At 43.5% G+C, this 25,019-nt stretch overlaps 1 protein-coding gene across 1 annotated transcript in view; it reads left to right on the forward strand.

The window, feature by feature from the left end:
* The first annotated feature begins 1,439 nt into the window (after positions 1-1,439).
* LOC112234493 (netrin-1) overlaps positions 1,440-25,019 on the forward strand; it is a 39,142-nt gene continuing 15,562 nt past the window's right edge. Inside the window, exons 1-3 of the mRNA XM_024402646.2 lie at positions 1,440-1,719; positions 2,035-3,079; positions 23,117-23,305. Coding sequence (XP_024258414.2) covers positions 2,065-3,079; positions 23,117-23,305 — 1,204 coding nt within the window. The 5' untranslated portion in view covers positions 1,440-1,719; positions 2,035-2,064. The remainder of the gene's footprint in view (positions 1,720-2,034; positions 3,080-23,116; positions 23,306-25,019) is intronic.

Genomic DNA, 25,019 nt, shown 5'->3' on the forward strand with positions numbered 1-25,019 from the left:
GTTAGGGTAAGGTATAACAGCAGTGTGGTTAAGGTTAGGGTTAACGCAACGGTAAGGTTTAAAATACGATTGTATAGGACATGATATAGATGTCCTATATAGGACATGTTTTAGCCATAAGTTTAATTTTGTGGCTGTGGTAACTAGTGATGACCAGCAGTGTGTCAATTTCCGCAACAACTAAGAGTGTTAAAGTGCGAGGCTCAATTGCTCTGCTGTTTTGGTGCCCTGGCTAATAAGCTATGAGCAGCGTGAAGTGAACCCTTGCACATGCGCTGCGTGTGACTGTGTGAGAGTAAAGTTTTGCATCTCGCTCCTCTCAATATCTGGGTTTTAACTAGATGGGATACCGCTTTGCCAGATTTGACTTCTCATGGCAGGCTAGGAGAACTTACGCAGAAGGTTAGGATAATTCACGTATCAGGTTAGGATAATTATGTTAAGGTTAGGAAAAGGGTAAGGTTAGCTAAAAATTTTTTATTTGATCAAAGTTGTATTCCTTCTAGCCATGACCACGTATCTGAAAAAAATTGCCACACAAATGACACTTTTTCAATATGGGAAATGTGTGGAACATTCAAATGGATGTGGTTTGCTTTTGGCCCATTCTTTTCCATTTTCCCAATCAAGCTTACTGAGCTTCAGAGTAGCCAACAAACGCGGACACAGTCAGCAGTAATGTCTCAAGGATAGATTACTATGAATTCCTTTATCGTAACAGTACTTCCCGCCACAGCACGATGTCGCTGCTTGCGTATAATTTACTGAAGTTTGGCGGGACTTCTATCGTTACATTTCACAACGTATGCTACAGAAGGACTTCAATAAGACGGTTAAGGCTGAGATGAAACCTGTTGTATTGGCACTTTTGTGAGATTCGATGTAAACTTGTTTTGGTATTATTATTTATCAGTTATACCTGCATCTGCTATCCTGTTGTGGCACAGGTGGTAACTTGAGAAGAACACTGAAGTTGTCTAAAACTCGTCATTTTACCTTTATTTAATTAGGCAAGTCAGTAAAGAACAAATTCTTATTTTCAGTGACGGACTAGGAACAGTGGGTTAACTGCCTTGTTCAGGGGCCGAATTACATATTTTTACCTTGTCAGATCGGGGGTTTGATCTTGCAACCTTCCGGTTACTAGTCCAACGATTTTTACCAGGCTACCTTTACTAGGCTACCTGCCGCCGCTGCAATTGGACCTGCCAGCTGTGTGATCTTTGAATAATTGAAATAATAAGAAACAAAATCCTAATATCATTGTTGTTTTAATAATATGATGTAATAAGCTGAATACAAACATATTTCAAATACATTTGAGTTGAGGTATATTTTATCATTTATTGTTACACACCAGTGGATGTCGTTGTTCTTTCTTTTAGCTCTGCGAGCATCTCCGTATGACCTCAAGCTCTGCTGGATAACAGGGTCTCACTTCTCTGTTCAAACAGTGAGAGCGTCAGAAAGGGAATGGGACAGACAAGAGACAGAGGTAGACAGAGGTGTGACTGAGTGGAAGACAGAGTCAGGGAAGCTAATAGCGAGCTGGTCCTTCCAATTTATGTCTAGAAACACAGAAAAGGGCAAACTAGCGGTAGAATTTCGTGCGTAAAAAGAGAGTAGGCTGCCCTCTATATTCTTAAGTTTTACAACACTTCTCTTCCAGGCTGAACAGTTATTCGGAGTTAGTGTCCTCTGTGGAGTTTTCTTTGTCTCGTAAGATGATTTCATTCACATACATGTGCATGACTGTTTGTGTTTCATCTGTTTATGTGTGGAGAACAAAACACAGAAATGTACATAGGCTATTGATTTAATATTAACATGTATGAATGGTATTCTGCTTGTTTGTCTTCACCATGGATAATTTCAGATGTAGGCTAAATAGCATTTATATATAGAGGGTCACATATATATATATAGATATATATTATAGGCTATTCATTTTGCAATGCATGACATGATAATGTTCCTCTAAATCTACGTAACAAACATCTTAAATATGTCTCTTTTTCTACGACTACATTTCAGCGCAAGTGACACTAAAGAGCACGGATTACAATGATAAGGATTTCAGAGGTTTGGGTCACCTCGGTGGCCATTTCTCTGGTGGTTAAGGGGGCTCTTGGAGGTTATGGGATGAGTATGTTTGCTGCCCAGTCGTCCCCTCCAGACCCATGCTATGATGAGAACGGCAACCCCCGGAGGTGCATCCCCGATTTCGTGAACTCTGCTTTCGGGAAGGACGTGCGCGTCTCCAGCACCTGTGGAACCCCGGCCTCAAGGTACTGCGTCGTGACCGAGAAGGATGAGGAGAGGACTAGGGATTGCCACACCTGCGATGCAGGGGACCCAAAGAAGACTCATCCACCCGCGTATTTAACTGATCTCAACAACCCTCATAACCTCACCTGCTGGCAGTCAGAAAACTATGTCCAGTATCCTCAGAACGTCACGCTCACATTGTCTTTGGGTAAAAAATTTGAGGTCACCTATGTGAGCTTGCAGTTCTGTTCACCCCGACCCGAATCTATGGCTATCTTCAAGTCAATGGACTATGGCAAATCCTGGGTTCCTTTCCAATTCTACTCTACCCAGTGTAAGAAGATGTATAACAAGCAGAATAAGGCGGCAATTACCAAGCAGAACGAACAAGAGGCGATTTGCACAGACTCTCACACGGACATGCACCCGCTGACAGGTGGGCTCATTGCGTTCAGCACCTTGGATGGCAGACCTTCGGCGCACGACTTCGACAACTCTCCCGTGCTGCAGGACTGGGTGACAGCCACCGACATCAAGGTGGCGTTCAGCCGACTGCATACGTTTGGGGATGAGAACGAGGACGACTCGGAGCTGGCTAGAGATTCCTACTTTTACGCGGTATCAGACCTGCAGGTTGGCGGGCGGTGCAAGTGCAACGGCCACGCTTCAAAGTGCGTAAAAGATAGGGAAGGAAACCTGGTATGCGAGTGCAAGCACAACACCGCGGGGCCGGAGTGTGACAGGTGCAAACCTTTCCATTATGACCGTCCTTGGCAGCGCGCAACCGCAAGAGAGGCAAACGAATGTGTTGGTAAGTCAACTATTTACCCTTGTAACCCAGAGCTTTGCGCTATAACGTTTTGTTTTTTAGAGATTTAAATGTAATTTCTAAATTGCAAGACTCATAATGATCGAAAGTATTTTGTGTGATTGCGCAGGTTTCTTATTATGCCTTGAAAAACGCATTTTACGCATAGTCATTATTCAGTTCTTAAATTCAAATTCAATTTAAGCATCTCACATTGATCCAATATGAATTAGGCTTTGTAAACCACCGATTGTTTTTGGCTAATTAGTTATTTTTAAATCGTTTAATTGTGTCAAATAAAACTAATCCACCATGCATTCGTAAATTACACCAGTGAATTCATTACCCTGTTCAAATATGCCCTATCTGATAACGATTCAAAATGGGAAAACCACAGTAATTGTGAGGAGGGGAATTAATTAAGGTATATCAACCAATTTGAAAAAGTCAGCATAATGTATATCAAATGTTGTCGCCAATAACCAACTTATTGTGTTGATGTAAAAAATGGATTTTGTTGAAAATTATTTAATTGAATGATTTGAATTTAATAAAGTGAGGGCTGGTCCGTGTTCCAAACTTTGTTTTTATCACCCAAACCACCATACAAAAATGGAATGGCATAGTCAGTTTATTTACATAAAACCAAACGCTGATTAGCTACACATTGCAATGATTTATGCAAAACGTAAATCAAAACCAAAATACAGATTTTTAGGAAAAATATAACCACAATGTGTTGGCCTAATTAATTTTAAAAAAACTTTGTTTTATGATACAATATTTTACACTTATATCAAAATGCATTGTAATACTCATCAACGTTGACTAGCCTTGGATTAATTAACATTTAAATCACTGAATTAATTAACTTCACCCTCCTTTAAAAATAATGGACAATTTTCAATTCATGAATTGAATAGTATTTCATCTCATGAATTGAATGAGTTGACACCAACCATGACAATGACATATTTGTACTGTTTAGAACAACACATCATAGATATTTGTTTGAAGTATGTAACCACATAAATCATCGGAGAGTAAAATTGTTAGATATTGATATCAACAAATGGAAATCCCCCCCCATAAAAAACAACAACAACAACCTAACAAGTAAATATAAATACATTTATAAACATGTAATCTTGGCATACTATCCATTTTGGAGGACATAAAAAGCAGATGATTACTGTTTAGTCTAAATGCTTTAACTAGGTTTATATTTTACTCTCAGAAATAATCCCTGAAAGAAAAGGCAGGAAGTTATTTCTCCAAAGGAAGTGCGGGTGCCCAAGTGCGTAATTGCATTTTGAGCAGCGTTTCCGACTGTAGTAGCAGTTCAATAGGAAGGAAACATTGCCGCTGCAGAGATAGACCGCAGAGTTATGTTGTGTTTCCGACTGTAGTAGCAGTTCAATAGGATGGAAACATTGCCGCTGCAGAGATAGATCGCAGAGTTATGTTGTGTTTCCGTAAGCAGGTGCTTTTACCAGATTGGATGGGTGACTAAGGTGGTTTTATTGATATTTTTGGCACATAGAGAATAAACTTCCACTTTGGGCCAAGTCAACTATTCAGAGAGGGACAAAACACGAGGTACTTTGAATTCAGAACTAAGTTTAATTCCATCAGTAGAGTATAATTTTCAACAGATTTGGGTGCTTGTATCAACAGTACCACACAGCATATAAACAGAACCACACAGAACAAACCTCATCTACAGTGAAACAAAACCTGGAAAAGAAACAAGTTCTGGCACCGCCATTGTTTGTTCAATGACACAGAACAAGTGAACAAGTTGTTCCCCTTGCCCTCTGCATTTTGCCTGTGCAGGGCCGGCATGTCAGTGTGTTTTACTGAAACAAAAGGTTGTCACTTGTGGCATCCATCATGCTGTCAGAATGAGGCCCCTTTCACCACCTCACTTTCTATGTCAGCAGTATCATTAGATAAAGCGTCAGAACAGGCAGAATAAGCATGCAGTCCAAGGGAATGGAAGGGAATAATAAGGGTGGCTTGACACCTCGTTGTGTGGAATGGGCGAGGGAGGCTGTTATTCACTGGGCTACAGCCCAGCTCAGTGGTCTGGGTAAAGGGGCTCAGAATGGCTGCTGCTAATGATCTTTCTGGGATTCCGGTTGGCCCCTGACTTTGAGTACTATCGAAAGTGAAAGAGAGCGGTGGAGAGACAGAGAGAGAAGTGGAGAGACAGAGAGAGAGGTGGAGAGAGAGAGAGAAGTGAAGAGACAGAGAGAGAGGTTGAAACACAGAGAGAGAAGTGGAGAGACAGAGAGAGAGGTGGAGAGAGAGAGAGAGAGAGAGCAGTGGAGACAGAGAGAAGTGGGGAGATAGAGAGAAGTTGCGAGAGCGAGAAGTGGAGAGACATAGAGAGAGGTGTAGAGACAAAGGGAAGTGGAGAGAGAGAGAGAAGTGAAGAGACAGAGAGAGAGGTGGAGAGAGAGAAGTGGAGAGACAGAGAGAGGTGGATAGACACAGAGAGAGGTGGAGAGAGAGAGAGAAGTGGAGACAGAGAGAAGTGGAAAGACAGAGAGAAGTTGAGAGACAGAGAGAGAGGTGGGGAGACAGAGGGAAGTGGAGAGAGAGAGAGAGAGAAGTGAAGAGACAGAGAGAGAGGTGGAGAGAGAGAAGTGGAGAGACAGAGAGAGGTGGAGAGACAGAGAGAGGTGGATAGACACAGAGAGGGGTGGAGAGAGAGAGAGAAGTGGAGACAGAGAAGTGGAAAGACAGAGAGAAGTTGAGAGACAGAGAGAGAGGTGGGGAGACAGAGGGAAGTGGAGAGAGAGAGAGAAGCGGAGAGACAGAGAGATAGGTGGAGATAGAGAGAAGTGGAGAGAGAGAGAAGTGGCGAGACAGAAAGAGGTGGAGAAACAGAGAAAGGTGGAGAAACAGAGAGAGAGGTGGATAGACAGAGAAGTTGAGAGACAGAGAGGTGGAGAGAGAAAGCAGTGGAGAGAGAGAAGTGGAGAGACAGAAAGAGAGGTGGAGAGACAGAGAGATGGAAAGACAGAGAGAGGTGGATAGCGAGAGAGAAGTTGAGAGAGAAAGAGAGAGAGAGAGCGCTAGAAAGAAAGACAGATAGTGATGGAGAGATGGAGAGAGAGAGGTGGAAAGAGAGAAGTGGAGAGAAAGGGAGAGATGTGGATATGGGAGAGTAGTTGGCTACACTGCAGGTGCTGCACTGGGGAAGTAAAACAATATCCATTTCCCATGGCTTTGCATGCGGGGAGGCCATCATATTTAGTGGAACTGCATTCTTATTGGCAGCCGTTACCCTCTCATTGCATTCCCATTCAATGATGTGGCATGCAAAGCAAGTTAGTTAATTTAAACCAAATTCAAATCTTCCTGGTTGGATTTGTCTTTAATTTTGCATCTTAGATGCTATGAGGAAAATACATCTCAATGATCAGCTTCATCTGTTGCCACCACACCCACAAAGGCCAGTGATTGGTTTATCATTGAAGAGATAAATGAAGGAGATACATAAACACAGAGAATTGGCTCCTCCCCTGACCATCAGGTTTTCTCTTCCAGAAGAGGCACATCTCTTAAATTCATCCCAGCTGCTTTGTATTCCAACCATGCACAGCGTAGCATTGACCCTTTCGCGTCAGACCTACTCTGCTCACTTCGTTGACTGATGGGGTGTGAAGGAAACTGTGGGAAAGACTTGCCTGCCAAGTGGCCATTGAGGCAAGTTGAAAATGGTAGCCTTAGTCACTCATACGTGTAATTTTGCACTTGTTCAATTTGAACTTTGTTTTGAACAGAGGTTAAATGCAACGCTATTATTTCATTGAGATGGGGCTTTGACCTTACCGGGCTTTTACAGTTGTGGAGCATTTGTGCGTCCAAGCCTAATTATTGATTTCATGTTCTCCTCTTTAATGTATGTTATATGTTTTTGGCCCACTGATGTAGAGGGAGAGTTGGAAAGTTCCTGCCAAGGCCTGGTAATTCAGCATGGCCTTCTTTTCTCTCTGAGCTGGGATTCTCTGGCAGAGGGGTAGTATCAGTCACTTGCCACTGGCTCCTCCGCCATGTTTGACCTGTTGCCTTACACAGATCTCTGCATGTGTCTAACCCCCCTAAACTATCAACATAACAAAGAGCCTGTCACAAAGAACCAGAGAGAGAAAGCAATTGAAAAGAAACTGTCCAACCCCCTGGTTTATAGTACATATTACAGAAAGGACACAAGGGAATTTCCATGTAGATTGAAAGAGGATACAAACGACGCATGGCATGCACCTGTATTCCCTTTGTGACGAACCTATGAAACAGCCACACTCTCTCACAGGATGCTCTTTTCCCTATAATTGTAATCAGCATGTTTTGTACGCTGTTGAAAGTATTTGGCAGCTATCGAACAGAAACAGAAGTCATTCTTGGTTTGGACTGACACGTCTACCACCTACAGGGATGTTGAATTAGATGTGATTATATCAATATCCCACAGGCTCTCCTCCTGGGCGGTCCAGCACACACTTGTGTTGGACCAACACTAAAAATAGTGTCAAAGTGTGCTGAATCTTTATGTGAGCTCTTAAATCACCCCGAAAGCCCACTGGATTGCGTTCACTATGTCTCAAAGGGAACCGATTGGAGAGAGCATTTTTAAAGTAGAAGTTCATGTTCTACTGCAGAGGTTGTTCAGTCAAAAGACCCTGTTATAGAACACAGAGCTTTGTTTAAACGGTGATATCTCTGGTTGAGCTATCCCACCTGTCTGGTAAAAAGTGAAGAGGAGACAGGCTCTAACAAATCCCATGCTTTGACCCCATGTTGACGAGGCCTTCAGCAGCTCAGTGAGTCTCTCTGCAGGCCTGTTCTTTCTCCATGTGGCTGACTGGGACCATTGACATTGACAGCTCAGTTCTTTCTCCATGTGGCTGACTGGGACCATTGACATTGTTTCTGCTGACTCTAGTCCGGCTGCCTTCCCCTGGGCTGCCAGTCTGGGTCGAGGCCGGGGCTGCCCACCATCTGGGTCTCATTCCGCTTCCTTTGTAGCCCATGTGACAGGAAAAATAACTTATTGAAAAGATGATGTCATAGATGTTCTTGTAGAGGAACTCTTCGGCCCCAAGCAGCCATCATCTACTGCCAGGGGTTAGGTCCATCTGGATTTGGTGACCTGTTTGTAGGTTTGGATTTTTTTAGTTATTAATCCTTATTTAGAATAGTTTTATATGATTGTTATTTCTATTTTGTTAATAACCATTATTTTCTCTGTTTTAGCAAATATTTTGTGAGTTAAAGTATGTAGCATATTAAGTGAAAGTATATTGGAGCAAATAAAATGCTTTCACTTTATTGAGTTACTTGTTTTGTATGGATAGTTACTTGTTTTGTATGGATAGTTACTTGTTTTGTATGGATAGTTACTTGTTTTCATAGCATACAGTATTTATTCATGAACATAGCTAGCAAAGAAAGGTCTCATGGGCTGAAAGAATGCAACATTCAATTATGGGTACCAAGCAACAGGAAATTTGCCATGCAGACCTAAAAATTAATCTCTGTAAAATAAATGTTTTTTGAATGAAAGAGAAAAATAACCAACAAAATAAAACACAAAAATGAAAACAAGTACGTGCAGCAGGAGAGCTTTTTGAGCAGTTAATCAGAAGCAGGTGGGTTGCAGCCAGGTCAGTATTGGGAGTCTCTCAACAGACAGATGAAAACTCAGACACCTTTAAATGCCCCACTGGGAATAGAAGGTCAGTTAGACTGCACTTAGACTAAAATCATATCATTAGGTCATATCATTTGGCCTCTTCAAGGAAAAAGTACGGTCTGCGTGTTTGTAGAGACACATACTGTATATAAAAAACAACGTCAAATTTGCAGTCTTAAGAAAATAAAAGAATCTGCGGTCAATATCAGGAGTTCTAAAAGTCCAAACGATGAACCTCTATGCTAACAAGGTAATGAATAGCAGTACATTTGGGCTGTTACTCATTCCAAAACATCCCCAGACTAATTCTGTTCCGTAACTGAAGTGGAAACTACAGTGTATCTCCATATGGTGGGCCTGCAGGACAGTCCTTTTGGCACATCAGCCTGTGTGGATGTGGTGAGCTGGGAGGTTTCACTGTATACAGGGAGACTAAAAAACAAAGACGTATATTTTTGAGATCTCAAAATCCAAGCTCTGGTGGAATCCAGTGTCCTCTGGGCAAATGCTTCATGTTTTTGTGGATTTTGTTTTGTTGAGCTTATAATTCAAGACAGACATCAACGTAGAGCCAAAAAGGCTTTACTCTGCCTTTTAAGACAATAGAGAAAATATTCTATGGCTATGTTGTGGACGGCGGTTTGGAGAGGTGGCCCTCAACAGTTGGAAGGAAATGGTAGCTTTGGTTTAGGATTCCTTTTCTCTTGACTCTGATGTCAGAGGACCATGAGGGGTCATTTCACACTGCTTCAGTGTGTCAGAGGACATACAGGTCCAGTCTCTGTTTATCTGGGTGGGCACTGTCCTCTCTTCAGGACCTGAAACAGTCAATGTGTTACTAATATGTGATAACTGCTGACAAGTGTTGCATTATACATATCACAGGTCATATTATGAATGCTTGAGGTGCTGTATCACAAGTCAAGAGGGCATTGTAGAGACTGTATAATTCAGAGATCTCACAGTGAAAACGGAGACAGGTGGGTCTGGCAACTAAATGGAACAGCCGCACACGTTGCTAATCTGTGACCTCATTGTCTCTATGGGGTAACTATGCTGAGGTACATTAGTGATGCTGGGGGGTGGCTTAAATAAATACAGGCTTAAATATTCAAGGGTTCTCAATGGTCAACAGAGGAGAGGGAGCACACAGGTAGAGCTGGGAGTCTGTCTACTATATATCCATCCTGTGTATGCATATAAACTGTCCCCCAGAATAAAATCTGCCGTCTTGTAATTCCAAAGTAGAGAACAGGGGGATGTGGAGGATGGAGAGGGATTAAATAGTGTGTTACACTGGTTGCTAGGTGGTATTATCTTCTAGTGTCTGAAGAGAAGCCAAGGAAGAAGAAATGGCCATTTCTGTCAAAACAAGCAAATATGCAATATTTATTTCTGTTGATAACAGTGTGTGATGGAATGAATGTGTATTAGTTTGATTATCTGTGTGTGTGTTGTTTGGATGTATCTGTTGACGTAGGCATTGGAAGCTGATGTGTGTGTGTGTTTGCATGTTTAACCTACATGGGTTTAACCTCCGCCACCCTCTGCCCGTCTGGGCTGCTACGGCAGTGGCGACAGGACCACCTAGCTTGAGTGTGAGCGCATGGAGCCCCTACGCGGCGCTGGAGCTGGGGAGTCTGGGAATGATTAATGGCCCAGCGAAATGACACGCTCCGCGCTCCACCGCTCAGTTACAGACCCCCCACCAGCTCCCCCACTGTGCTGCCACACAACACAGCCAGTACTGGGACATTACCACCCCCTGCCCACACACACACACACACACACACACACACACACACACACACACACACACACACACACACACACACACACACACACACACACACACACACACACACACACACACACTTCCCTGTGCAATGGCATGGCTGGTTATCGCAATTACCCTATTACCTCAGCATTGTGAAACTCCCAGTAGAAGCCGAGCTAACGGCCCTTGGGTGATGCCATCCTCCCTGTTGTTATGTGGATATAAACTCCCAGTAGAAGCCGAGCTAACGGCCCTTGGGTGATGCCATCCTCCCTGTTGTTATGTGGATATAAACTCCCAGTAGAAGCCGAGCTAACGGCCCTTGGGTGATGCCATCCTCCTTGTTGTTATGTGGATAGAAACTCCCAGTAGAAGCCGAGCTAACGGCCCTTGGGTGATGCCATCATCCCTGTTGTTATGTGGATAGAAACTCCCAGTAGAAGCCGAGCTAACAGCCCTTGGGTGATGCCATCCTCCCTGTTGTTATGTGGATAGAAACTCCCAGTAGAAGCCGAGCTAACGGCCCTTGGGTGATGCCATCCTCCCTGTTGTTATGTGGATAAAAACTCCCAGTAGAAGCCAAGCTAACGGCCCTTGGGTGATGCCATCCTCCCTGTTGTTATGTGGATAGAAACTCCCAGTAGAAGCCGAGCTAACGGCCCTTGGGTGATGCCATCCTCCCTGTTGTTATGTGGATAGAAACTCCCAGTAGAAGCCGAGCTAACGGCTCTTGGCTGATGCCATCCTCCCTGTTGTTATGTGGATAGAAACTCCCAGTAGAAGCCGAGCTAACGGCTCTTGGCTGATGCCATCCTCCCTGTTGTTATGTGGATAGAAACTCCCAGTAGAAGCCGAGCTAACGGCTCTTGGCTGATGCCATCCTCCCTGTTGTTATGTGGATACAGGACCTTTTAAACTAAAAGACAAAAACAACAAATGGCAACTAGCTCTATTATGGCTGACTTGGCTTGACTCATTAGAATCTGAGACAGTCAGCAGGAGGCTTTTCACCATGTCGTTTGCGTCAGAGCTAAGGAGTTTTTCAGCAACTGTTTGCTTTTACACCAACAAACTGGACCAACAAGTCGAAGTAAAAATGTTTGACTGATCCATACTGTTGCATGGTAGTGTTGTATCAACACTCAATTCATTTCAGCTGGAAAACATGTCTTCAGATACAACAAAGCTTGTGTAGCGTCTAATTGTAAAACTTATCTCTGTTCAGTTCACATGTGCAGTTTTCAGCGACTCTTCTCGTCCTCCTCATTAAAAACCACTTCTCTCCAGATCGACTTCAGCAAAGCTTCTTGTCCTCCTCATTAAAAACCTCTTCTCTCCAGAACGACTTCAGCGACCTCTTCTCGTCCTCCTCATTAAAAAACACTTCCCAGAATGACTTCAGTGCCTCTTCTCGTCCTCCTCATTAAAAACCACTTCTCTCGAGAACGACTTCAGCAAACTCTTCTCGTCCTCCTCATTAAAAAACACTTCTCAGAACGACTTCAGTGACTCTTCTCGTCCTCCTCATTAAAAACCACTTCTCAGAATGACTTCTGTCCAGAACATTGTAAAACAAACAAACAGCAGACCCAATCACTGCCGTGATAAGGAAATGGAGTTGTTCCCACTTTTATTTATTTGTCCAAATAACTTCTGCTTGGGCCTCTCCAAGGGTCTTCAGTACTTTTAAATTGATTTCAGTCACCCCCTACACAACATGTCTTTCTCCCATACCCCAGTGACCAATTCCTTTCTCTGAATAAGGAACCACTTTGTGGATTTAGGGGGAAATCCAGGGGATAAATAACAGTAGGATATAATCAGTAGGGCTTGAGGACAATGGCTACCAGACCCCCCTCCTTCCCCACAGAACTGTAAATATCCCAGGGTTCCATCTGCTGCAAGAAGTAAAAACCTGGGGATTCATCAATCGCATTCCTCCTCCTCCTCCTGCTGCTGTGCTGTGTGGAGCAGATCTCTGTTTTGTTGGCTCCTGGAGCATGGAACCCTGCACAGGCAGAGGATTCCGCAGCCTTTCATACGTCTTCCAGTCCTGGAGAAGATGGATGAAAACCAGAGAGGCTGTCATATACTCTGGGCAGAGAACCAGCACTTGCCTGGAGTCATGGTCACTCCACACACCCCAAACCCTCAGGCATTACTTCCTCCCACTCCTGCTGGTCCATACCCACAGGCAGAGATAACATCCTCCCTGCCATGCTGATGTCTTGGGCGATGAACACTGAGTGTACACTTGTTTGTGTGTGCATATAATGTGTGTGCATGGGGTTGGTGAGATGATGGGGATCCTTGGCCTTCTTTTCACAACCCTTTTCTTTATGCAATATGGTTTATTTTCCAAGATACTGAGCTTCGTTTCTTCAGGATTGTGAGTTTGAGATATGGTATCTGGTTTCCTCACAGACGGGTGGGAAATGGAATGAGCTAAGAGGCCCAAAAACAAACAGAGACCAAAGCCCAAGTTAGATTACACTGTGATGTAACAATGGCAGAGTCTGGGCTCTGTAACACAATGTTTTGAACTTCAAGAGTGACATTTCCTCAACACGTATCAAACCCAAAATGGTGGACTTGACCCATCCCATCAACAGATGGAGATGATTCAAAGAAGACGCGACCATTTCAATGAGCTTATAGGTCACAGCAACTTCCAGGCCACAACCTCAGTGTCCATGTTTAAATCACAATGAAAACAGTAAATAAAACAGTGGCCAGTAGCTTCAGAAGGGTTTCCACTCCGTATTTCAGGGAATTGCATAAATTACACCAAACCCTTAAAGTTAACATGTCGTATACACACTGCATTCCATTTTAAATTACCCCCCAAAAGATCATTAACAAGCCCTGGTTGACTTTCAAGCTTATTTTACTGTTTCATTCTAGGTTTGGCTTCTCACCGAAGAGTAGTTTCTTTAATGACTCTAAGTTTGTCTTGTTCTCCAATCACTCACAACTGACAGACAAATCAACATAACAAGCCTGTAGCATATAGTGTTACAATGAAAGACATATTGGAACTGTCTGATCTGAATAAGTCATTGTGAAATAAGTCATTGTGAAAAGCCAGACAGTTCTGTGATATCTTATCTGGAGACAAGTTGATAATTCTGACCTAAGTGAAAGTGACAGAAATGACAGACATCAATGTGATGTAAGTCTATGTGAAATGTATAGGATTAAACTGGATCTGACAGTGATTGGAACCAGACGGTTAAAACGTACAGGTTAGATTGGTGTATTTTCTATCTGGCTCAGGACGTAGTTACTGTAGGTTCATTGGGTTCCCTAAGATAACAAAACGCTGGCGTGCCGAAGGAGGAACCCTGCCTTTTCCTCTCCAGCCTAATTCCATCTCCTGAAAGCCACCTAGCAACCAGAACAAACTTTGGGACTTTGGTGAAATTAGTATGAAATAACACAACTCACATTGACTTCTCAGTGTTTCCACGAAAACAATCATTAACAATTATTCCATAACATTTTCTTTTCTCTCGCCAGAATGGAACTGCTCAGTCCCTTTTCCCAAGGAAATCTGGGAAAAGGGCTCAAACATTTCCTCATTTACCTCACATTATGAGCTTTCCACCTGTTTTGATTAATAGAGAAAGCTTAACAAGCCACGAAAAGGAAAGCCTCCAACACCACTGGGATAAGGACCTTTAATGATCCTCTGATTATTGAGAAATAAAATGGCTGGCCTGACACATTCGAAAACATAAAACATATTTGAGAGAGATTTTAACATAACATAACCAGTTTGCGTGGTTATAAATGAGCCCATGGAGAAAAGGGGAGAAAAGCCCAATAAACATGTCAGGGTTGCGATGGATCATCGTTTATGTTTTACAGCACAGCGGATTTCTGCTCGCTCTCTCTCCACCATGGGGGATAGACAAATAAATCAGAAATTCAGTTGTTGATAAGATGATTGCACCACCTATATTTTATCAAACCAGGCAAGTCAGTTAAGAACAAATTCTAATTTACAATGACAGCCTACCCAGGCCAAACCCTAACCCAGACAATGCTGGGCCAATTGTGCACTGCCCTATGGGACTCCCAATCACAGCCAGTTGCGATACAGCCTGGAATCGAACCAGGGTTTGTAGTGACACCTCTAGCACTGAGATGCAGTGTCTTAGACCACTGTGCCATCACTGAGATATATTTCATTCTGGCGTATTTCCTCACCGGTGCTGTACAGTACATACGCTAAAGCGGAAATGCTCCCCAGATGACCCGTCCAACCGACCCCCCCATACACTCTTGTTTATTTTCTCCCACCGCCCAGCAGCTCATGACACCACAGGATGCTCTGCCACTAGCACGTCAGCCTGATACTTTAATTGGAAATGTTATAGTCCAATGTTTTCCCACATTGACCGCCCAGGCAGCAGCGGAGTTCACATAAGTCACAATTACCCTTAGTGCGGTTGCTAACATCTAATGCACACGCTAAGTCTTAGCGACCTTTATCACCTCCCCGGAGGTGATGAGGACTCCTGACTGTGGGGACCTGGAGTGTTTAAATAGAGCGTGACTCATTCAGACCAGAGGCCATGAGAACAGATCTGTGGATTGGGAGAGTAGCAGTTTGATTGGGCTCTGTTTGATAGCGAGATCATTTCCACTGAGGTGTTCTCCTGACTGCTCTCGTCCTGTTCCCAGCCCTGTGCAGGCAGGATAAATGGACTGAGATATGTTGCTCATTATACGTATATTATTATTCACAAGATATGGTGTATTATCATTGGCATCACAACTAGTCGTTGAGGGGAGGGAGCAGAGCTCTCTGGCTATTACTGATTGCACAATTATATAATTTTGCTGTTCCATAGTGTCAGGTCTTTTTTCTTGTAGTTAAGGGTTGTGTTACAGAGCAGTCTCTGTGGGTTCATGTACAGGTGATGTGTGGTTCCACTTGAGCTATTCTAAAAGAACAAGGCGGCATACTATACAGTAGCCATGCCTTTTTAACACATGCAAAGAAATACTTGGGAAAGATGGCTAACAGAAACATTGTCATTGAGATCAACAATGTTTTTTGAGAGGCTTCTAATGAACTCTCAGACAACATGGATCCAACCCCAACTTCTCCATGGTTATGATATTTTGTATGCAGTAGATTGGCATCGTTTAGGCCAATTAACAACTGGTTTTGACAGTGGCACCAGTCACCAACCATCACACTGGATACATTAGCATTTGCTAATGTTACATTATATTAGCTAATGTTATGCTCAGAACAGGAGAACCACGGTTTAATTCTGCCTTCGTTCTTAGAGCACGGCTTGGCCTGACATTGGGTGGCTGTTTTTGTTGAGACGCCACGTGCCCGGTCGCCAGGCAACCACTCTGTTTTACGAGGAGTTACTCACACAAAAGCAGGGGAGGCCTGATTGCTCAGCTAATTGATCTCCGCCAGAGATCACAGTGCTGCGCTCGTAAAAAGAGAGCGCTCACCATGACATCACTGCGTAGCGAGGTGGAGGGGAGATGCCTTCCCAAACTGCCTCTGTGTGAGAGAGAGCCCACAGGGAGAGAGGGGTAGGGTGTCCCACTGATATGGGAGCAGGGAGAGAACACACACACTGCTATTAAACCTGCGTTAGTAGTGGGAAATGGGAGCCCATTAGGGAGGCTTTCTTGTTATTAAACACGGCCACAGGGGTTGGTGGTGTAAAGGAGATCCTATTAGTCCTCAGGCACACAGTGCTGCTCAACATACTTCACTTCTGACATTTTGCTGCCAGGCCAAAGGGCCTTTATAAAGGATTTTTGTTGTAACATAGAAATTGGGGCCACTTGAGCTAGGACACATAGGACAAGTGTTTTTCAGACTTTCAGTAAAACACAATGTACAGTCATTTAGAGTGCAAGTTCTCATTATGGTACACTATCATAGTCAGGGTCTGTCATGGTGTTATAAAACATTTGTGTTGTACTATACCTCAAAGTATAGGCAGTCTGATTCAAGTTTGATTGTAGCTTTTCATGACCGTGTAGTGGCTACTGAAGTTTACGTTTACCTTCAGTAGCAGGTCTTTAACAATCTTCCTGTTGTATTCTCTTGGCAAGAGTGATAGCTTAAAGCTGGAAGGTTATCCTTGGGAGTTTTCCCTATAAGCTTACACTCTGACTTGGTTTAAGGCAAGTAGTTACTGATAAAATCAGCATTTACCTTTCTGAAGACTAAAAAGGGCTAAGCGTATTGACCCCTGCATTGTCTTTTGACATAAGAGGATGCTTGGGTCCTTTGGTTGAATGGAAAAGCATCAGAATCAAAACCACCATTTCATAACACAAAAATCCAATACATTAGCATGGCTTATCTCTTCTATCTTCCATCTCAGGGCACAAAGTGCACTCTTGTGTGGTTTGGCAGGTCTTCAAAGGTGAACTGAGTGATTGATCATCATGTCTCACTCAGTGTTGTCATGGTAACCAAGCACAAGCCATAGCCCCCCAGGGATTAGACATGTTGCCACTAATTGGCCATCCTAATGACTTTAGTTTGATAACATCTCTGTAGTAAAATCAGGCCACCTGGGCTCATCTGCTTCCATCATCTCTACCCTTTAAGCCAACCATGTCAAAGTGTAAAAAATAACTGTGTTGGTCAATATGCAGTATTTCCAGGAACTGACGATTAACTGTCACTGTGGCAGACCCTCTTGTCCAGTTCTTCCATGTTCTTCATGGATGAGCAATAGTTCCATCAATGCCTGTGTGCATTCCTTCTAAAAGAGAGAGCTACTGAATGCCGAGTGTCAGTGGTATGGTGTGAGGGGCCACTAAGGGGGACAATGCAGATGTCGGACCTTCCAGCGTAGAGAGGTCAGAGTTTCCATTCAGTTCCTATAGCCGAGGAAGGAACTGAGACAGGTGCTGCTTCCACTGCAGATGAACCCCAGCCCCAGGGTTGTTCATCACTGCATCCTGTTTAAACCTCCTCCCTCACCGCCTCCAATGTGTGTCTCAATAAAAACAAATCACACATGCTAAAAGTCCTCGTGTTGAAACAGTTGTCTGTCTCAACCTGTCAGCTCTGCTCAGACGGAGTCTTTAAACGCTCTTTATCTGCACTCTCGCTTGTTTATTTATTTGTTAGCATTACGCCGAGGTGACGGGTTGCTATGGAAGAACATCAGGGCCGTAGGCTGAATCAGTCCTCCCAATATGAGACGTTTCACCCCAGCTTTTCACCCCAGCTCAAGTCATCAAAAGCATTCCGGAAACTCGTAAAATGATTCATCATCTGGATAGCTCATTCCAAAAGGTCTTTGTTGTTTTTTCTCCCTCTTCAAAATAGCAGCTGCTCCAGCAATGTGCAATCGAAATATTTATTGTAGGAAAATGTTGAGTATGTCTGGGGCATGAAGCTAAGAGCATAAGGGTGACTGATCTAACGGGAGTGCCCCACAGAAGACGTTCAGGGGCGTTTGTATCATTAAAGTCATGCAGTATGTATCAACAGACCAAATGCACAGTTGGATCTTAATTCTGTTACAAATCCCTTGGCCCAAAGAAATGGAGGCATATTACCAATAATGTTTCGAGGCATGTCTGATGATTTTTGGCACCAAAATGTATAATATATGCGTTTCTCTATTAAACCAGATATTTATGACAATGATGTATTAGAACTTCATAAGAGTAATGTAGGAGTGATTTTCAGTCGGTTGTGATGGCAACATATTGTATCATCCACTTAAAGCTATTGCTATAATTCTTAATGAGCCAAACAGTGACTTCCATGTCCCTCACATTGATGCCGATATGCTGTAATACCATAGGTTCTCATCCTTAATAAAACATAACCATTGATTCATTATGCTTTCATAAGTCAGGCATGCTATTAGTCACTTGTCATTTTTATTGATTTAGTTAAATAGTTACTTGACTTAACTATGACTTCATATATTACAGTTCCATTGCGATTTGGATATTTATGGGGGAATGAGTGGGAACACTTTGATTTCATAAGTGCTTTATGAATGTTAATGAATACTTGTGACTCGTTTTCTGAAGCTTCACCCACACACCAGGCAGGTGTTATGCAAGTATTATGCAGGCATCATGTAGGCTCTGTAACAAGCACTTTGAATGAAATAACTCAAACTAAAACTGTTTATTGTTGTAACTTCACATGATGCCAGGATTTGTTTTACCAGCACATTGGAACACATGATGTTTAACAAACTGCATAGCTCATAAAAGGTCCCATAAACATGTGCAAAGTATACACCTATTCTAATTGGGAAATCACTAGGTTCCTGAGGGCATGGCCAAACAAGACTTCAATAAACAAGACTTCAATCTCTGAGTCTGTAGTCTCTCACAGTTAGGCCTTATGCACAGCCACCGCACCGGGAGGCTTACAGTAACCAATGTGGTAGACTCTCACAGTTAGACCTGATGCACAGCCCCTGCACCGGGAGGTTTACAGTAAGCAATGTGGTAGACTCTCACAGTTAGACCTGATGCACAGCCCCTGCACCAGGAGGTTTACAGTAAGCAATGTGGTAGACTCTCACAGTTAGACCTGATGCACAGCCCCTGCACCGGGAGGCATATAGTAACCAATGTGGTATAGGAGGAAAACAAACCCAGCGCTCAGAAATATCAACCTATTAAAATCAAGTGTTGTCATGGAAATACTGCATTCCTGGATAAAAGAAACACCTATGTGAGAATGCTGTTCATTGACTACAGCTCAGCGTTCAACACCATAGTGCCCACAAAGCTCATCACTAAGCTAAGGACCCAGGGACTAAACACCTCCCTCTGCAACTGGATCCTGGACTTCCTGAGAGGCCGGTAAGGATAGGTAACAACTCGTCTGCCGCGCTTATCCTCAACCCTGGGCCCCCTCAGGGGTGTGTACTTAGTCCCCTCCTGTACTCCCTGTTCACCCAAGACTGCATGGCCAAACAGGACATCACTGGGGCCAAGCTTCTTGACCTGTATAATTAGCGGTGTCAGAGGAAAGCCCATAAAATTGTCAGAAACTCCAATCACCCAAGTCATAGACTGTTTTCTCTGCTACCACACGGCAAGCGGTACCGGAGCGCCAAGTCTAGGACCAAAAGGCTCCTTAATAGCTTCTACCTCCAAGCCATAAGATTGCTGAACAATTAATCAAATGGCCACCGGACTATTTACAATGACCACCCCCCCCCTCCATTTATTTATACACTGCTGCTACTCGCTGTTTATTATCTACGCATAGTCACTTCACCCCTACCTACATGTACAAATTACCTCAACTAACCTGTACCACCGCACACTGACTCGGTACCAGAGCCCCCTGTTATTGTTATTTTATTGTGTTTATTTGTATTATTTTTTACTTTAGATTATTTGTTAAATATTTTCTTAACTCTTTCTTGAACTGCACTGTTGGTTAAGGGCTTGTAAGTAAGCATTTCACGGTAAGGTCTACACTTGTTGTTTTCGGAGCATGTGACTAATAAAGTTTGATTTGATTTAGATACCTCGGAGAGAATGTGACAAGTATATTAATCTCCTCAGGGCACTGATGTTGTGTTTTTCTCAGATCACTGACAGGGTGAGGATGAGAGGCTTGTTTGGCTTGGCACACAGCATCCTCTCATAATATGGGCCACTATCATTATGGGCCTTCACTGACTGAGGGACTAATTGATCCCGGATAAAGAATAATTCACTGGAATTCCTTTCCTCTTCATCCTTGAACAAGCGCAGCATTCCTCTCAATACAAATCACACAACTCCTCTGTCTGCGGCCTGGGAACACAGGCAGCCGTGTACACAGAGTGTTTGGTTAACATCAGACACCTGGTGACAGGTAGGTTATGTGTGTCTGTGGCAGGGAGGTGCTGAGTCCCTGCAACAATCCAGAACCTGCTATCAATACAGGGCATGTATGGCCATGAGATTCTCTCACAGAACACAGAATATTAATCCACCTACAGCGAGCTGTTGGATGACTCATCATATCAGCGTCTCACACCTACCATGTCCTTCACTATGCAGTATTACAACACTTGAAAATAAATAGATTGAAATGGTGTACCTCTAAGTATGTTCGACAGTGCTTCGAATAACAACAAAAAGGCCCTAGGTGTAGGCTACACTGCCAGGTATGTAGCCACTGTTACGATCTCTATTATTGATGTGAAACTACAGAAATCACATTTCCTCCCGTAATTGGACAAAATTTAAGCTCTTATTGAACACATATTGAAAACTAGGGAGATTTTGTTTGTTTCTTCACTTGTTGTTTTGTTGTCAGGCTTCCCAGTTGTAAACACAACAGTGTGTGTGATAGATGCTGTGAGGGATATTTTGGGCCAGCTGGTCTAAATATAGCTTATCAGTACTTGAGGCCTTGGCACTGAGGGACAATTAGAGGAGTGATTGGAGAGCCGGCCAGGGAAGTGTGTATGAGATAACACAGCGCTCATTAGGAGAGGCTGGGGAAAGCCATGGAGATAACGCTTATTAATCACATGATGCAGACATTCTCTCACACACACATAGACACCACACACAGTGGGTCACGCACAGGCTGAAGCAGTATTGTATACACACAGACCGCACAAAGACGTGCTGCTTGTCAAAGTAATAGGAGATTTGGCCTATATTGCATGCAGAATGCATGTGCCCAGATACTTACCTGGTATTTCTTATCTCTCAACTTTCATCTGGCTCACTGTGAAGATTAAAGTTACAGTACCAGCATACAGGTAACTGACAAAATAAAGGAAACACTTGAGTAAATGAGGGATACAAAGTATATTGAAAGCAGGGGCTTCCACACAGGTGTGGTTCCTGAGTTTATTAAGCAATTAACGTCTCTTAATGTCCCATGCTCATGTATAAAAACGCCCACTTACCCATTATTTTGGTTACCATGGCTAGAAGAAGAAATCTCAGTGACTTTAATATAGGGGTCTCAAAGGAGCATAGGGGGTTTAAAGGGTGTGTGTGTGTGTGTGTGTGTATGTGTGTGTGTGTGTGTGTGTGTGTGTCTCAGTCACCAGACCTCAACCCAGTTGAACACTTATGGGCGATTCTGGAGTGGCGCCTGAGATGCGTTTTCCACCACCGTCAACAAAACACCAAAGGATGGAATTTCTGGTGGAAGAATAATGTAGCATCCCTCCAATAGAGTTCCAGACACTTGTAGAATATCTATCTGTTCTCAATGCCCTTGACACTTTATGTTGGTGTTTCCTTTATTTGGGCATTTATCTGTAGGATGTTTTCCTCTGGTAAGAAAACTAAGAGCATTCCATTCCATTTCCCATTCATAAAAAAATCCCATTACATTTGTACTCACACGTCCACCCAAAGTGTAGATAACATCTGGGATAAGAAGGTGGTAAAGAGCAAGGGAGGGAGAGGGGGGTGCTTCAAAGCTCCGGGGTCTGGTGTGCCCTGAGTGTGCTGATCGGCCCTGGGGTTTGAGGTGTGATAAGCCCATGACATCTGCCAAACACTTCGGTTTGTGTGTGACTGTGTGTGTTTAAGCCCCAATTTAGAGGAAGCAGCTCTGAATCCCACCCACCTGGCAACCCTGGTCCCCAATGGCAGGTGTGAGTTGGTTGGTACGTGATTGGGAGTGCTGATGAACGTGTAGCATATGTGCCCTTATCACTCAGATCTTGTGGCTATAACCGTAAGGCAGGGTGCACTGATGGAGAGATTATCCACAAATAAGAAACCATGCGGGCTTCTCCTCCTCCAGCTCTTTCACAGCAGTATGTGCCTGGATGAGACTAAAACAGAAAAGCTCAAATGCAAGCCAAAGAATTGAAGTTCTTTCACAGTGCTTTGTAAGAGAATATCACTAGAGCAGAGGTGGAAAGTCCACCCTGGCTCTAACGCACAGAGAGAACTGATGAATGAATCACCCGATTTAATTGGGAAGTTATCCCTCATAATGTTATGACAATAAAACAACTAAGAGAGTTAGTGAAGGCTGCGAGATCTGTGGGAAAGGAAATCTCTCTCCTGACATCACTAGGGGTCAGAGGTCAAATCTATAAGCAGGTGGAGGGGAAAGGAGAGTGTGGAGTCGGACTACACCATTTACTCTTAGAAACTGGATCGCTCACGGCCTGGCCAATCCATCTGTTTTCATAACTCATTGTCTCCAAATGACATGTCTGACCAGAGGACTTTGACTCACTGATGTCATTAAAGTAACAGTAACTTTCTCAGGGTCTCCATACACTACAGTTCACTAGTTGTTATTTGGTTCCCCTCCACTAGACTTTTGGAAATTGGAAAGTAGCGTGGTCAACACCCTACTGTGATATACTGTACATGTGAATGAAATTGCTGAGTTCATCAGTTTTCAGTTCCAGCTTATGAAGCACTGGACTAGCTGAACTACAAGGTTGCATGGTGGGAGTTTTTTTTGTGTTGAGTGTTGAGGTTCAGGAGGCCAAAGTTTTCATTAAGTGTACTCAACACCTGTGTAAAAAGCATGCGAACCCACTGACCTCTGTGTTATTCACCCCCTCGCCTTCTCGCCATCTTTCTGCAGCCTGCCACTGTAACCTGCATGCCCGGCGCTGTCGTTTCAACATGGAGTTGTACAAGCTGTCTGGGCGGAGGAGCGGCGGAGTCTGTCTCAACTGCCGCCACAACACGGCCGGACGCCACTGCCACTACTGTAAGGAGGGCTTCTTCCGGGACATGTCCAAGGCCATCTCCCACAGGAGGGCCTGCAAAGGTAGAGTTCCTGGGCTGGGTGTCTGCTGGGTGGGCTAGTCAAAATGGCTGCATGACACACAAACCTCACGCTATTTGATATTCTGCTTCGGTTTTGGACTTTCTTGACGTATGTTGTTGGAAAACAAGTTGAATTGTTCTGCCATGATATCTAGAAATTCAACAAATTATCAGCAGGAAACAAGTCTTCCAACTATCTTTTGATAACTTTATTGCGTAGCACTTTCCACTACTTCACTACTATTTATTATTATGTGAGACAGGTGAAAGATAGTTGTAAAGACAAAAGCTCCCACCTTGCCAGTGTGAGTGTTGCTGACCTGTGTGATTCTGGTATTTGGAGTCTAGTGGGAATTCCATCACAACACAAGCAAAACAAACTGAGCGATGTGTGAGCTGATCCGCTGTACAGTTGAGTGGAAACAGATCTCGCTATCATCCCCCATCCCCACACACACACACACACACTCACAGGTGTGAGCACATAAGTCAGGTTTGAGTCCATGCTGTTCAGGATTAGTGTGTGAGGAGAGAAAAGCTTCACTCCCTCTGTCTCCCTGCACCATGGGGAGAGAAGCCAGGCTCTGAGGCACTGAGCAAACAAGCACCTGTCACTCACACAAACTTACACGCGCACGCACACACACACACACACACACACACACACACACACACACACACACACACACACACACACACACACACACACACACGCATATGTGCACGCACACACAGACACACATGCAATCACACAAACACCAGCACAAGATGAAGCAGGTTTGAGTGAGTGGATTAATAAAAAGCATATTTTGCGCATTTACCTCAAATGCTTTAACTTCTACCTCTGTTTCTTGTCCAAGTCATAAGTTATCTCTCTCAAATAGAGGTTACAGGTTACAGTAATAACAGCATTTCTGTGGACAGAGCCTTTGAAACAATGTAGTTGAAGTACCTTTATCACTAAAGCAGGGGAGGATCCCAACACTCGGTCCCTAGTGACCACATTTTATTCGACTTTATTTGCTTAACTTGGAGAGCTATAATGAATCGCCCTACATTTCTGTGAATTGTAACAGGGGAGGTGGAGAACAAAAAGACGAGTGGCTAACAATAGAAGTGAGGTCTGCCATGGAATTCAGGAGTGCAGGAGTTGATTCAAACAGTCTCTTTGAACAAGCCAAACATTTCAAATCAGCATCAGATCCACCAACATCCCACATTACTCTGAACTGGATGACTTCTAGTCTTTCCAAAGAGATATAATACAACAATATCCTACACTCTTAGAAAAAAATAGTTATTCGGCTGTCCCGATAGGAGAACGCTTTTTGGTTACAGGTAGAACCCTCTGCAGAAAGGGTTCTCCTATGGTGACAGCCGAAAAATAGTTTCATGTTCTAGATACAGTAGCACCTTTTTTTCTAAGAGTGTAATATCCTCCTTGTATGAAAGACAGAATATTGTTTCAAGTCGTTTGTTTTCCAGTCCGATTACAACATCTCAATGTGCTGTATTACACTGGGACCCAGCTTGCGCTTCAGTGACAAGTGAGTGACTCTGTGCAGACCCGCATATTGTGGTCTCCAACCACAGCCGTGGCTGCATTCCTATTGGCTCAGAGCGGGTTCTCAGAGTACCTATTCTCCAGTGCCCTTCAGCCTGGTACACCACTAGCTAATTAGTCACAGGAACTGCAACATATTACATTTCCTACT

This window comes from Oncorhynchus tshawytscha, linkage group LG09 (genome assembly GCF_018296145.1).
Source record: "Oncorhynchus tshawytscha isolate Ot180627B linkage group LG09, Otsh_v2.0, whole genome shotgun sequence".
Taxonomy (NCBI): Eukaryota; Metazoa; Chordata; class Actinopteri; order Salmoniformes; family Salmonidae; genus Oncorhynchus; species Oncorhynchus tshawytscha.